General features: G+C 46.2%; 1 protein-coding gene across 1 annotated transcript in view; it reads right to left on the reverse strand.

The window, feature by feature from the left end:
- Positions 1-1,338: 1,338 nt before the first annotated feature.
- Positions 1,339-16,093, reverse strand: part of LOC138652216 (DEP domain-containing mTOR-interacting protein-like) — a 43,667-nt gene continuing 28,912 nt past the window's right edge. The window contains exons 5-7 of the mRNA XM_069742985.1: positions 16,020-16,090; positions 1,575-1,679; positions 1,339-1,500 (exon numbers count right to left, since the gene is read on the reverse strand). Coding sequence (XP_069599086.1) covers positions 1,339-1,500; positions 1,575-1,679; positions 16,020-16,090 — 338 coding nt within the window. The remainder of the gene's footprint in view (positions 1,501-1,574; positions 1,680-16,019; positions 16,091-16,093) is intronic.

A 16,093-nucleotide genomic window follows, 5' to 3' on the forward strand; every position in this document is an offset into this window, starting at 1 on the left:
TGTGGTCACAAGTGGTATTGCAGTCTCTGGGCTTCCTCCCTCAGGTGTTTTGGTGAGCTCGTTGGCTGCCTTGCTATTTAGCTCCACCTGAGTCTGTCTTCCTGGCTCCTTGTCAATGTTCCAGTGTTGGATCTGAGCTACTGCATCTTTCCTTGGGCCTGCTGCTCTGCTAGATAAGTGCTTCTAGTTTGTTTTCTGTTTTTTCTGTCCAGCTTGCTATTAACTTTTGCTGGAAGCTCTGAGAAGCAAAGGAGTGCACCGCCGTGCTGTTAGTTCGGCACGGTGGGTCTTTTTGCCCCTTTGCGTGGTTTTCGCTTTAGGGTTTTTGTAGACTGCATAGTTCTCTTTGCTATCCTCGCTCTGTCTAGAATATCGGGCCTCACTTTGCTGAATCTATTTCATTCCTACGTTTTGTCTTTTCATCTTGCTAACAGTCATTATATGTGGGGGGCTGCCTATTCCTTTGGGGTATTTCTCTGAGGTAAGTCAGGCTTGTATTTCTATCTTCAGGCTAGTCAGCTCCTCAGGCAGTGCCGAGTTGCATAGGTAGTGATAGGCGCAATCCACTGCTGCTTATAGTTGTGTGAGGATAGATCAGGTACTGCAGTCTACAGAGATTCCACGTCTCAGAGCTCGTCCTATTGTTTTTGGTTATTGCCAGATCTCTGTATGTGCGCTGATTACTGCACGCTGTGTTGCCTGATTGCCAGCCATAACAGTGGTCCCTAAAAAAAAAAAAATGGTTTTGTAAATTTCGTTGTTAAAATGAGAAATCGCTGGTCAAATTTTAACCTTTATAACTTCCTAGCAAAAAAAAAATATATATATTGTTTCCAAAATTGTGCTGATGTAAAGTAGACATGTGGGAAATGCTATGTATTAACTATTTTGTGTCACATAACTCTCTGGTTTAACAGAATAAAAATTCAAAATTTGAAAATTGCGACATTTTCAAAATTTTAGCCAAATTTCCATTTTTTTCACAAAAAAACGCAGAATTTATTGACCCAAATTTACCACTAACATGAAGCCCAATATGTCACGAAAAAACAATCTCAGAACCGCTAGGTTCCGTTGAAGCGTTCCCGAGTTATTACCTCATAAAGGGACACTGGTCAGAATTGCAAAAAACGGCAAGGTCTTTAAGGTCAAAATAGGCTGGGTCATGAAGGGGTTAAAAATAGAACATTTTATGCAATTAAATCCAGACATGACACCTAGTAATATTGATTTATTACCATTATCTGGACAAAGACAAGAAAGAACAGGGCACAGCAATGACTAAAGGACCCAGAAACTAAAGTACTGTCAGTGCTCCTCAGATATTACTAGACATGGTTAGGGTGGGAGCACAGCTTCAACAAGACAGTTGGTTCCCTTCACGGGCTCCAATACTTCCATGATGAGGATCCAAGTACCAGCCTCAATAATCTTGTAGATTCTGTAGTAATCTAAATGGAGACAGTTGATCCCATTTACTGACTTGATAAACTGGCAGACCTAGACAATGAGAAGGACATTTAGAATGGCAAATTAAAAAAAAAAAAGTTTCCAACCACCCCTTGACTTTATACCTTCATTCCGGCTTCAGCAGCAGGGCTGTCAACAGCCACAGTATGAATATAACAAGGGCCTGTTCCTTGGGCTATAAACCCCCAACCTATATCACTACACTTCATCTGGAAGAAAGAATAATTAGGTTAAAATTGTTCGCTAATGCGTGGCAGAAACCAAGTTAAAGCAGGAGGCCATCCATGAACATGATGGGTCATCAACTAGTTCTTAGAAGGATCTGTTGTGTAGGACGGACAGGAACACTGGCCCTTTTTAAGCTAACATACTTGGGTCAATTGCTGAATAGTTTTACTGGTGCTACTACAGTCTGAATAGATCAGGGAGGTGGCAAACATTTGCCTCTGCTGCCATATGCAATAGCACCTTCTGGCAACAACAAGCCAGTTGGTTTCAGCTCACCAATTTATTAACCATTTAACTCCTGTTCTTACCATGGATTGTGGATTTGCCATTGCAGAGTCTGAAACTGCTGCTGTAGCCCATTTAATACCCTGACGAGAAGCAACATATCTTGTCATTTGACACCCTGTAAGGCTACTTTCACTAGCGTCGGGCAACGTCCGTCACAATACGTCGTTGTGAAGAAAGAACGCATCCTGCAAAGTTGCCCGCAGGATGAGTTTTTTTCTCCATAGACTTTCATTAGCGACGCATTGCGATGGATTGCCACACGTTGCATCCGTCGTGCGACGGATGCGTCGTGTTTTTGCAGTCCGTCGGGACAACAACAACAACAAAAAAAGTTCCATGCAACGTTTTTGCCCGTCGGTTCCACTTTTTCCAGCCGTTCATGTGCGGGCAGAACTCCACCCCCTCCTCCCCGGACCTTACAATGGGGCAGCGGATGCGTTGAAAAACTGCATCTGCTGCTCCCATTGTGCTTTTACTTTACAGCATGAGTCGGCCCGATGCACTGCGACGGGCCAGTACAGACGTTAGTGTAAAAGTAGCCTAAGTAGTAACAGGTTGAGGCCCAGCAGGTGTCATTTTCTTCTACAACCCCTGGCAAAATAGACTTGGCGCCAGATTGAAGAGTACGGTTTGACACTAACTTTTTCTGATTGCTGTTGCCAGATCAGCTTTGCAGGTTGGAGCTTTGTCATGGACCATTTTCTTCAACTGCCAAAGATTTTCAATTGGATTTAGATCTGGACTATTTGCAGGCCATGACATTGACCTCATGTTTTTTCTTCAAGGAATGTTTCACAATTTTTGCTCTATGGCAGGATGCAACATCTTGAAAAATGATATCATCCCCAATCATCCTTTCAATTGATGGGATAAGAAAAGTGTCCAAAATATCAACATAAACGTGTGCATTTATTGAAGATGTAATGACAGCCATCTCCCCAGTGCCTTTACCGGACATGCAGCCCCATATCAATGACTGGAAATTTGCATGTTCTCTTCAGGCAGTCATCTTTATAAATCTCATTGGAACGGCACCAAACAAAAGTTCCAGCATCATATCCTTGCCCAATGCAGATTTGTGATTCATCACTGAATATGACTTTCATCTGGTCATCCACAGTCCACAATTGCTTTTCCTTAGCCAATTGTAGCCTTGTTTTTTCTGTTTAGGTGTCAATGATGGCTTTTGTTTAGCTTTTCTGTATGTAAATCCCATTTGCTTTAGGCGGTTTCTTACAGTTCGGTCACAGACGACTTCAGTTTCCACCCATTCGTTCCTCATTTGTAACATGGTTATTAAGGTTGAAGGAAGACTTTAAGTCCATCTAGTTCAACCCATAGCCTAACCTAACATGCCCCAACATGTTGATCCAGAGGAAGGCAAAAAAAACAAAAAGACAAAAAAACATGTAGCAAAGAGTAAGCTCTACATTGGGGAAAAAGATTCCTTCCCGACTCCACATGTGGCAATCAGACTAGTTCCCTGGATCAATGCCATATCAAGGAATCTAGTTTATATAACCTGTAACATTGTACTTTTCAAGAAAGGCATCCAGTCCCCTCTTAAATTTTAGTAATGAATCACTCATTACAACATCATATGGCAGAGCAGTGAGACTATGGAACTCTCTTACAGTAAAGAATCCGCGTCTTATGCTTAAACCTTCTTTCCTCCAGATGTAGAGGATGCCCCCTTGTCCCTGTCTCAGGTCTATGATTAAAATGATCAGAAAGGTCTTTGTACTGTCCCCTTATTTATACATTAAGATAAGATCACCCCTTAGCCTTTGTTTTTCCAAACTAAATAGCCCCAAGTGTAATAACCTATCTTGGTATTGCAGACCCCCCAGTCCTCTAATAACCTTGGTCGCTCTTCTCTGCACCCGCTCTAGTTCAGCTAGGTCTTTCTTATACACCGGAGACCAGAACTGTGCACAGTATTCTAAGTGTGGTCGAACTAGTGACTTGTATAGAGGTAAAATTATGTTCTCCTCATGTGCATCTATGCCTCTTTTAATGCATCCCATTATTTTATTTGTCTTTGTAGCAGCTGCCCGACACTGGCCACGGAATATGAGTTTGTCATCCACTCATACACCCAGGTCTTTCATTGACGGTTTTGCCCAGAGTTTTATAATTAAGCACATAGTTATACATCTTAATCTGCGGCGTTTATTCACCCCCCACATCCGATCACTGGCTCGCTCTTCTTATCTGCATCTCAAAAACATTTCTAGAATTCGCCTTTTCTTTCGACTCTGCAAAAACTCTTACTGTTTCACTTCTTCATTCTCGTCTGGACTATTGTAACTCTCTACTAATCGACCTCCCTCTTACCAAACTCTCCCCGCTCCAATCTGTCCTGAATGCTGCAGCCAGGATCATATTCCTCACCAACCGTTACACCGATGCCTCTACCTTGTGCCAGTCATTACACTGGTTACCCATCCACTCCAGAATCCAGTACAAAACTACTACCCTCATCCACAAAGCACTCCATGGCTCAGCACCACCCTACATCTCCTCTCTGGTCTCAGTCTACCACCCTACCCGTGCCCTCCGCTCCGCTAATGACCTCAGGTTAGCATCCTCAATCAACCTCCCACTCCCGTCTGTAAGACTTTACACATGCTGCGCTGATTCTTTGGAATGCACTACCTAGGTTAATACGATTAATCCCCACAGTTTTAAGCGTGCCCTAAAAACTCATTTGTTCAGATTGGCCTACCACATCAACGCATTAACCTAATGATCCCTGTGTGGCCCATTCAAAAAAAACAAAACAAAAAACATAATCAGGTTCCTCGCAACATGTTCTCATACACTTTATGCAGTTATTAGCCCTCTGTGTCTGTACTGCCTCATACTTAGGCAGTTAACTGGTTCATGCAGCTTTACATGAACACCTGAGCCTTACACTATGGCTGGTCCGAATAACTAAAGCAATTGTTACCATCCACCTCTCATGTCTCCCCTTTTCCTCATAGTTTGTAAGCTTGTGAGCAGGGCCCTCATTCCTCTTGGTATCTATTTTTGAACTGTGATTTCTGTTATGCTGTAATGTCTATTGTCTGTACAAGTCCCCTCTATAATTTGTAAAGCGCTGCGGAATATGTTGGCGCTATATAAATAAAAATTTATTATTATTATCTTAATACTTCTACCCAAGTGCATGACCTTACATTTATCCCCATTAAAGCTCATTTGCCATCAGTTCAAGCGTCTAGTTTACATAAATCCTCCTGTAATATAAAATGGTCCTCTGTATTGATTACCCTGCAGAGTTTAGGGTCATCTGCAAATATTGAAATTCTGCTCTGTATGCCCCCTACAAGGTCATTAATAAATATGTGAAAAAGAAGAGGGCCCAATACTGACCCCTGTGGTACCCCACTGCTAACCGCGACCCAGTCCGAGTGTGCTCCATTAATAACCACCCTTTGTTTCCCATCCCTGAGCCAGCTCTTATCCCACTTACACATGAAAATATGTCCATTAGTCTCATTTTATGCATCAACCTTGTGTGGCACCGTATCAAAAGCTTTTGAAAAGTCCATATACACTACGTCCACTGGGTTCCCTTGGTCCAGGCCAGAACTTACCTCTTCATAGAAATTGATATTAGTCTGACATGAACGGTCCCTAGTAAACCCGTGCTGATACTGGGTCATGAGGTTATTCCTCTTCAGATACTCCAGTATAGCATCCCTTAGAATGCTCTCCAGGATTTTACCCACAGTAGAGGTTAAGCTTACTGGCCTATAGTTTCCGAGTTCAGTTTGTCCCCTGTTTGAATATTGGCACCACATTTGCTATACTCCAGTCCTGTGGTACAGACCCCTGTTATTATGGAGTCTTTAAAGATTAAAAATGATGGTCCATCAATGACTGTACCTAATTCCTGCAGTACTCGGGGGTGTATCCCACTCAGGCCCAGGGCTCAGTGAGCAGAATACTCCTTTCCATATTGTCAATGGATCTCAGTGTTGCCAGCTGCACATTTAGATCCAGAATCTGGGCTTCCAAATGCACAACGTGCTCACATCTTGCACAGCAGTATGCACCCTTGACTGGCTGCTCAAGGACTGCATACATGTGGCAAGATGTGCACTGGATGGCATTAACAATAGTGGAGCATATTTCCTAATGGGATTGCACCAGACAGACAAGTTAAATAAAAATACAAAGTATTAATAAAATACAGACAGCAATTCAGTAATTCCTCCCTTGGAAACTCCCTGAATCCAAAGTCACAAGTCACACATTTACCGCCATTCGCACTTACGCTCAGGTCACACTTGCCAAGCTGAAGATTTAAAGAGATTTTTTTTCTCCCTCAGCAGCAATCCACCTTGCTGTTCAATGCACTTCCAAATGTTTTGTTGTGCATTTCCTGTTTTGGAAGCATATTGGTTGAAGTTTCCCTTCTTGATGCTTTGATGTTTTCCTTGGTCTACCAGTATGTTTGCCTTTAACAACCTTCCCATGTTTGTATTTGGTCCAGATTTTAGACACAGCTGACTGAACATCCAACATCTTTTGCAACATTGCGTGATTTACCCTCTATTAAGAGTTTGATAATCCTCTCCTTTGTTTCAATTGACAGCTCTCCTGTTGGCGCCAGGATTCATGTCAGTCCACTTGGTGCAACAGCTCTCCAAGGTGTGATCATTCCTTTTTAGATGCAGACTAACGAGCAGATCTAGTTTGATGCAGGTGTTAGTTTTGGGTATGAAAATTTACAGGGTGATGCCATAATTTTCTCCCTCAGAATTTAGTGGTTCCATAATTTTTCCCCTATGCTTGGTTACAAAAGTAACTATTACTGACCACATTTTTTGTTCTGGATTTCTTTTAGTGTTTCTTAAAGCCAGAAAGTTGCCATTTGAAAGGACTTTAATTTTGTAGAAAAAGAGGTTGCATTCTAACACATTGCATGAAGAGTTTTGAGTAGTGATGAGCGAATATACTCGTTGCTCGAGACTTCCCGAGCACACTCGAGTGTCCGCCAAGTATTTTTTAGTGCTCGGAGATTTAGTTTTTTTTCGCCGTAGCTGGATGATTTACAGCTACTAGCTGTTAAGTTCCCGCAGCTGCACAGGGGGAATCTCGAACCATGTCTGCTGCGGTCTCCCATTCTACTCTAGCCGCAGTGGAACCTGCTCAGCGGAGACGTTGGTCCCAGTGTCTGGCTCAGCCTGATACTGTGCGAATGGTTACTGTTGCCTTTCCAGGCTCTGCCCTTGTAGCCAGCACTGTCAGTGGCGAGCAGGCTTTTCTGGTACCAAGTCCTGCTTTTCACGCATTGAGCATGCCCATGGGAGGACCTCTCATTGGAGGGCGGGGGTCACACACTCAGGCCCTGTTGCAGCTCCTCTTGGTCCACCAGGAAGGTCCTGTAGAGCTGCAACTATAAAAGGTTTGCATGGCCATGCGCTAGTATCAAATGTGTTTGGCTTATGCCAGTGGATACTATAGCACTCTATATATGTGGTTTGAGGCTGTAGCTTTGGAACTGTACACTCAGGCAGGCAGCTGGCGCCAGTGGGGGCAATTAGCCTTGGCTTAGCATCTGGTTCCTTCATGTGTGCGTTTAGCACAGAAGAGTTCCAGAGCAAGCACAACGCTTAGGGTAATAGTTTTGCGTACAGCACGACTCTGCGAGTCAGATCGCTTCCAGTTCACACGGGGTGAATCTTAACCCACGTGTGAGCTCAGAGGTTATCCGTTACTTTGCAGCAGATATCTCTGCACGGTGGACCCCGGGCTTCGAACGCACCTTGTAGCTACCCATCTATACTCGGTGCGTTCTGCTAGCCAGCTTGATTACATGTGGGGATTCCCAAGCAACACCCACATGTACTTATGCTGACTAAAAGCTGTAAATCATTCAGCTCAGGTGATGAAAACCAAATCTCCAAGCACTAAAAAATACTTGGACACCCGAGCGTGCTCAGGAAATCTCAAGTAACGAGTATATTCGCTCATCACTAGTTATGAGGTTTTATTCCACATAGTGTTTTTGTAGATTAAGGGTGTGGTCATATGGCCGTATTACTCGTGAGGATCACATTGCAATCCTCAGACTGGCTGTTTGCTCTCCTGACCCAAGCGTGACAGCTGCATAGAAACACATGCAGTCAAGCTCAGGTCAGGAGAGCCGACAGCCAGTCCGAGGATTAGGCCGGGGTCACACTCTGCGTATGAAAATACGGTCCAATTTTTACGCACAAATTTATTTGTGTCATCCATATGGCGATTTTTTTTCTCGCAGGCTTGCAAAATGGACATCATGGATCCATAGGCATATATATATATATATATATATATATATATATATATATATATAATTTTTTTTCTTAGTTACTCACCGGTTAACAGTGTTTTACGGAGTCCATGACAGCACCACGGAGAGAGGGGATCCGCCCTTCAGGAACAGGAAGCCTACAGATACATAAGGGCGGCACCTCTCCCATGCATCAGTTGGTTTACAGAGCACAAGAGGACCACCAAGGTTAACAGCATAATTAATATACAACGATACTACTGCTAACTATTCACCCCGAGTGACTTATATAAACAAAAGGAAGAGGTGTACACCCAGAACTGAAGAAGACGGGAGGGCATGTACGGGTGCGGTCATGGACTCCGAAAAACACCGTTAACCAGTGAGTAACTAAGACTTGATCAGTCGTCCATAACAGCACCACGGAGAGAATTACAGAGAGTAACTGTTTAGCGAGGGATTACTGCTTGCAGCACCCTTACACCGAAAGAGGTCAGAGGAAGCACCCAGGTTTAATCTATAATGGTTATAGAATGTGTTTGGAGAACACCAAGTAGCAGCCTTACATATTTGGTCGATCGACACTAACCTCTCCGCCCATGAGGTAGCCATGGCTCTGGTGGAATGCGCTCTAAGACCTTCAGGTGCCGGCTTGCCCTTTGAGATGTATGCCAGCGAAATAGCCTCCCTGATCCACCTAGCTAGTGTAGATTTTGACGCTCTGACCTTTCCTGCTACCCTAATAGATAACGCCCTATTCGTGTCCTATCTTCCAAGGATCAGTCACTGCTAGATACATCTTCTTACATCTAAAGTGTGTAGTTTCCTTCTTTATTATTAGTAGGATTAGGGAGGAAAGATGGAAGAACCATCTCCTGTGTTCTATGGAATCTGGACACTACTTTAGGAAGATATGCTGGATCAGGGGAAAGTATCACTATCATCCCTAAGTTGCATGTAAGGGGGAAGCCTGGATGTCGCCTACCCTACGATCTGATGTTAGGGCTACCAGGAAGGCTACTTTAAGAGACAGGTCTTTAATAGAGGCTGAAGAAATTGGCTCAAATGGGGCTTCTGTCATGGCTGAGAGGACTAAGTTTAAGTCCCATGGCATGACTATTCTTTACCATTGGTCTAGACCGTTTTGCTGCCTTGATGAATCTACTGACCCAGTAATTTTCAGAAATTTTGCAGCTGGAGAGGGCCCCCAAGGCCAACACCTGTACTTTAAGGGTGTTTGGGGATAACCCCATATCCAACCCCTTTTGCAATAACTCCAAAATCTGGTCTATTGGTGTTGATTGACCAGCTACTACCCCCGAGTTTTGAAGAAATCTTTTCCAGATCCTGACAAATTTTAGTGGTGATTAACACTGCTGAAAAGCAGAAAAATAATCAGGCCCGGAGAGAACCCTCTATCTTTTAACAGTGACCGCTCAAAATCCATGCCGTCAGATGAAGGCCAACCGCCTGAGGATGGTAGACTGCGCCCTGGGATAGGAGATCTGGGATGTCTGGCAAGACCCATGGGTCAGATATTGACATGGTCCTGAGGCATGAAAACCACGTCCTTTTGGGCCAAAAGGGGGCAATTACTATAACTGTGGCCTTGTCCTTCCTGATTTTCCTCACTACCAGAGGAAGTAGAGACAGGGGAGGAAAGGCATAAGCTAGCCTGAAGTTCCAGTCCATGAGGAGGGCATCTACCGAGAGGATTTTCTCTGGGGTTCAGAGAGCAGAATTGTGTCAATTTTGTGTTTTCCCTTGTGGCGAAAGATCTACCTCCGGTTGACCCCACCTTTCCACAATGAGGTTGAAGATTGCGTCGTTTAGTGACCATTCTCCCTGCCTCAAGGTGTTTCAGCTTAAGAAATCTGCCGTAGTATTTTCTATTCCTCTTATATGAAGAGCTGTCAACGAGAGAAGGTGTTGCTCTGCTAGCTGGAACAGACGATCTGCTACGTTCATCAGGGGTTTGGAACGGGTTCCACCTTGATGATTGATATATGCCACGGTGACCCGATTGTCAGAAAATCTGCACGTGGTGGCCCTATAGACAGACAAGGAGTTTAACTGCCTGTTCCACTGCCGTTAACTCCTTTAGGTTAGAGGACATTTCCGTCTGAATCTGGTCCCAGAGTCCCTGGATTAATATCTCACCCATGTGAGCCCCCCAACCAGAAGGGCTATCGTTTGTGGTGATTATACGGGTTACATTATATTCCCAGGGGACCCCTGTGGACAGGTTATTATGGTCTAGCCACCATTCGAGGGATATAATAGTGTTTCGGGACAAGGTTAGCTGGCTTTCCAGGTGTCCCCCCCCCCCCCAATTTTTTGTTGCAATAACACCTCGCCCTGAAGTACCCTTGTATGATACTGAGCCCATCGGACCGCTGGAATGCAGGATGAGGGAGAGCCTAACAAAGACATCACTTTCCTGAGGAACACGGTGGGGGTTTTTGGATGCGTTTAGCACCTCAAGGTGCAGGCGATCTATTTTTTCGTGAGGCAAACTGCATTCCTGAACCTGGGAATCTAAGGAGAGGCCCAGAAAACGCTGTACTTTCATGGGCTGTAACCAGGATTTTTTGATATTTAGTAACCATCCTAGTCGCTCCAGGGCAGACATTACTTTTTGTAATTGTTCTAAACAGTGATCCGCTGTTTTACCCACGATAAGGAGATCGTCGAGATAGGGGGATTACCAAAATATCAGATTCATTCAAGTGGGCCATGACCTCAGCCATAACTTTAATACCCGGATGGGGGGGGGGGTTTGCGACTGATATGCCAAAGGGGACTGCCCTATACTGGAAATGCCTGACCACCCCATCTAACCGGACCGCTACCCTCAGGAATCGTTGGTGCCCTGCATAAATGGGAGATATGGTAATGGGAGTCCTTTAAATCAAACACCACCATGAAGCAATTTTTAAACAGTAATTTTATTGCGGTATTAATAGTCTCCATTTTAAATGGTTGAATGGCCAGAAATTTGTTTAGAGCCCTAAGGTTGATAAAGTTCTGAAGGAGCTGTCTGGTTTGCGTATTAGGAATAGAGGAGAGTAGAATCCGAATCCTTTACCTCGTTCTCCTTCCGGAACCTCTGATAGGACCCTCTTACTGAGCAGGTCGTGAATTTCCATTTCCAGGGCCGTCTTTTCTGCCAGAGAGGACCTGAGCAGGGTAACTGAAGAAATAAGGGATGGAAGAGAACTCTAGCCGTAGACCTGTAGCTATTCCCAAAATCCAATTGCCACTGGAAATTTTTGACCAGGCCTGGTAGAAGGCAGATCGTTTACCTCCCACCGGGGCGACTAGTCATTGGGGTGGCTTTTTGACCTCACGGGATGGTTCTTGATGTCCCCCACCTCCAAACATGAATCCAGTACAGTTTTTCTTTTTATCGTCCCATCTGCCTTGGTCCCTGGCGGCCTTCTGCGAAAGAACCTTTTCCCTGTGAAAGGACGCCTATAAGAAGTGGTCGTTAGACTGGGAAATTTTTTTTTTCTCATCTCCGGCCTTCTCCAGCAGTTCGTCCAGAACCGGACCGAACAGGTATTCTCCTTCACATGGAATAGCGCAGAGACGTGACCTGGCCTGAATGTCACCGGGCCAACACTTTAGCCATAGGGCTCTGCGTGCCACATTTGATAACCCTGCAGCCCTAGCTGCCATCCTTGCAGAATCTGCGGACGCATTAGCGAGAAAAGCAGTGGCATTCTGGATTGTCAGCAGGGATTTTAATATGGATTCCCTAGAGGCCCCATCTTCCAGCTTAGACTCTAGCTGGTCCAGCCAGACCATCATTGATCTGGCTGCGCATGTCGCAGCTACTGCAGGTCTAAGAGCACCAGTCGACATCTCCCAAGTCCCTTTAAGAAATGAATCTGCCTTCTTATCAAGAGGATCTTTTAAAGAAGCCAAGTCATCGAAGGGAATTGAGGATTTTTTAGGAGACTTAGCCACCGCTGCGTCTGGAGCGCCCCCAGACACAGGGCCACGAGTTCTCGGTACCGGGCCTCTCTGGTTCGGTTCGGAGGCTGTCACGGTGGCTAGACCCAGTCCGCGACTCTGCTAAGGGGCGTCCAATAAAGATGGTGCAGTCTGTCAAGGGTTCGTGACGCCACCTGTGGTGTTCGGTCAGGGTGACCGACGCTGCTGTGGGGTCCGCTGGGGTGATGGGATGGCAGCTAGATGGTATACCTTCCCACAGGTGAAGTATGTCCCCAGGGCTTCCCAGTAAGGTAGATGGTAATGATGTGAGGTGCAGTCAATAACGAGGACACAGGGTTGCAGTCTCTTTACTGAAGACTTCAGGATCCTCAATCCAGAGCACGTTTAACAGGGCTATCTGAGACCGGCTGGTCCGATGGGCACATCCAGAGTTTCCTTCGCAGATGGAAATCTTTGCCTACCACTAGCGCCTGTGTGTTGTAGTCCTACCCTGCTGAGCATTCGGAATAGTCCTCACAACTGCTGTTCTCGTTCGTTCGTTCTCTACAGCTCTCTCTTTAGTTCCAGATGTTACTAGTTCAGTGTCCCCCAGGTATGTTACGGATAGGACGCACCCGTATGACGGGAAGGCCTGGAGTTCTTCCGGGACCCTAGAGACGCCCCTCTCCCACAGTTGCCCCCTATGTCTTCGTAGGTGTTTAGGTGAGACAACCAACCTATAATTAACGTTCCTGCGGAGTTCGAAGTAAGGCCTAGAGTCAGTTACTCCCGCGGTGTTCCGGCCACGCGCCTCAGTAGGATGTTGCCTCGGTCTCACGGTACGACTCCTACTGGTACTCCTTTGTGCTTGATCTCGTTTACACTGTTCCACAATATCCTTCCCTTCGTGTCTCTCTTGGATACCGCCGCGGGGTGTGCAGGCGCGGTTCCGTTACGTTCTGCTCTGTTCGCTAGGCACCTGCCTGGTTCCCACGCCTGACAGGGACCCCCCTGTGTCTTCTCCCTGCAACACCCCCTGCCATGGGATGTTGCCTGAATCCAACCCAGTCAGCTTCTAACTAACTTCCTCCCCAACCCCTAGTTTTACCAGTGTGAGGAGTGGCCCAATAAATAAAGCCTTTTGCTCTCCCTAGTGGCCGGAGTGTGACGTGTAATGTGTTCTGGTGATACCTGGTCAGGAGAACTCCTTTAGTGCCATCAGACGTACCATCACTCCCCTTAGTGGCAGAGCGTCATACTGCAACTACCAGGTCTCTGGGGCGCTGCACGTCCAATTTTGGTGCCTTCCCATGTGCTCACTAAGGGATCATCAAAGGGATATCTCCGTTTAAAGGCTGGTGGTAGGTAGCCCTTTTTTCCACTCCCTTTTGATAAGGTTCTGAACTTTATCATTGAGGGGAAATTACTTCCGTTTTTTTGGGGTCTAGACCACCGAACATTAGGTCTTGCACTGACAGTTCTGGTTTTTCATCAGCTACCCCCATGGTGGATCTAACTGACTTAGTCTGTCCATTTGGTCTAGCGGGAAGCAAAATTGATTAGCATCCTCCTCTGAAGAGGATGCAGAGGAGATGGAGGCTTCCGAACCATATTCCTTCCTAGGGACAGTAGACTAGTCTGAAACGCTAGGTTCCCTTCTCTTGGAAGGCTCCCCCCTGGGACAAGGACCTTAGAGAGATCATCAGGAGAGAAATAAAAGGATTCCCTAAGGTCTGAAGTAAAGTCAGGAGATTCTTCCGCCACCTATGGGAGCGGAAAGATCCTATGTAATTTAAGTATTACCACCACAAAAAAAAAAAAAAAAAAAAATGTATCCCAATCCTTTTTTCCCTACAGTCTGTCGGACACAACTGACAGTCTTAGGGTAGGCATCTGGCAAAGGGCAACCACAGTGCACACTACTTATTCTTAACTTTACCAGCGCTTTTTTCCCCCTAAGGAAAAACATAGGAAAGGACTGCATCAGGGTACGTTCACGAAGGTCTCTAACCCAGGAAGCAGCGGTAGGTACCGGATTACTGGGGGAGCGAACCGGATCCTACAGTCTGGATGAAGCCCTGCGACTGGGCTGATCACTGCGTCCGCAGGTCTTCTGCTGGAGCCTCTCCGAGGCCCTGTCCTGCTCCTCCAGCAGACCGACAGGAGCTTCTGGCTCGTCCATGGTGCAAAATGAGCTCACAAGCAGCCCTGCAGCCATTACTGTGGCCTTAAATAGGCCTTCCCCCGGATCCCCCCCCCAAAAAAAATGGCAGGGGCGTGGCCAAGGTTCTGCCCCTCCCCCCATGCAGGTTACTGCCAATATCCCTGCTGCTCCCCTGCCACTGCTGCCATTACTGCAAGCGGTCACAGCATAGCGGCCCCTGCAGCAGAAGCCGGCCGGCATCCGACCTCTGGTCCTGCCCCCTGTCGCTGAAAAGGAGCGCACAGGGAGGTCCGTTACGGCGGCGCCACCCGACCACGCCAAGCGCCGCACACAGAATGGCTGATGGCACGCAGGGTGAGCCCTGAGGACACTGGGTGCACTCCCGGGAGGAGGAGGGGGGGGGGGGAATACTTACCTCACTGGCATGCTCCACTCACTGTCGTGGAGCCCTACCTGGACCCACCGTGGCGCTTCCAGGGACTCAAACTGACCGAGGTAGGAGACCCCCTCGCTACCTGCGTCTGACAGCCAGCCTGGGTTCCTCAGATAAGCACGGATGATCTGTAGGGCATCCGGTCCTCCAGGAACAGGAAACCAACTGATGCGTGGGAGAGGTGCTGCCCTTATGTATCTGTAGGTTTCCTGTTCCTGAAGGGCGGATCCCCTCTTTCCGTGGTGCCGTCATGGACGACCGAGATTATATAGATATATCTCTATGTGTACACATTTATTCTACCTATTCTGTCAGTGTGATTTTACTGTACACCGCGCTGAATTGCCGACTTTTCTATAGAACACCGCTACGTATTTCTCGCAAGTCACACGCATGGTCTGTATGTAATCCGTAATTTTCTCGCCCCCATAGACTTGCATTGGCGATTCTCAGCCGAGATACGCAACATGCTGAGATTTCACTCGGATCCTGAATACAGCCGAAAAAAAAAAAAATATCGGATAATAGGAGCTGCCCCATAGATTAACATTGGGACGAGCGCTATGCGATTTTTTTTTTTTTTTATCGCATTGCACTCGTCCGTATTATGGTCTAGTGTGACCCCGGCCTTACAATGAGATCCTCACGTGAGCTGGATGCCAGTCTGACTGCACCCCAAGTCTGCATAAAGGCTTTACAGTAATTTGAGGATAATATTTTATTCCAATGACATCCAAAGTTGTTTCCAGAGGTTTGCTACAGCTTGTGCACATGCAGCTTTAGCAAAATATAAGACTTCTGGTGTATTCACATGGTGCATTCCCTTGTGTTGAAGCTGCAGCGCATCTTCATGAGCCCCAGCATGTCACTCCCTTCAGTGCTTTTGTCACAGATTACTGCATCAGAACTGCAGTTATATGCAGAGTTTCATAATGAAAAATTGAAGAGGGGGGGCAAACACTGAAAACATAGCCTTAGTTAAATTCTGACGAAAAATCTGAGACCCCAACAGCTGAGCTCTATGCACAAGGCTCGGAGCAAATACTTTGAAGGCAGCACCAGCTATGACTGAAGTAGAGCATGCAAGTAAGATCTGTCATTGCCAACAAGTTAGGTGTGGGGAATAGAAAGCTTTTTCCTTACACTGCCAGTAGTTCGGAGCAGCATGCATGACCCATAGAACAGTATAAAGAGGAGAGCAGCATACTCACAACAAGCGTCTTTTGGATGTACATTTTCCCTGGCTTCTGCAGTTCCTCCACTGTTACAGGCTTTTTGGGCACTA

Source organism: Ranitomeya imitator, chromosome 10, assembly GCF_032444005.1.
Source record: "Ranitomeya imitator isolate aRanImi1 chromosome 10, aRanImi1.pri, whole genome shotgun sequence".
NCBI classification, from domain to species: domain Eukaryota; kingdom Metazoa; phylum Chordata; class Amphibia; order Anura; family Dendrobatidae; genus Ranitomeya; species Ranitomeya imitator.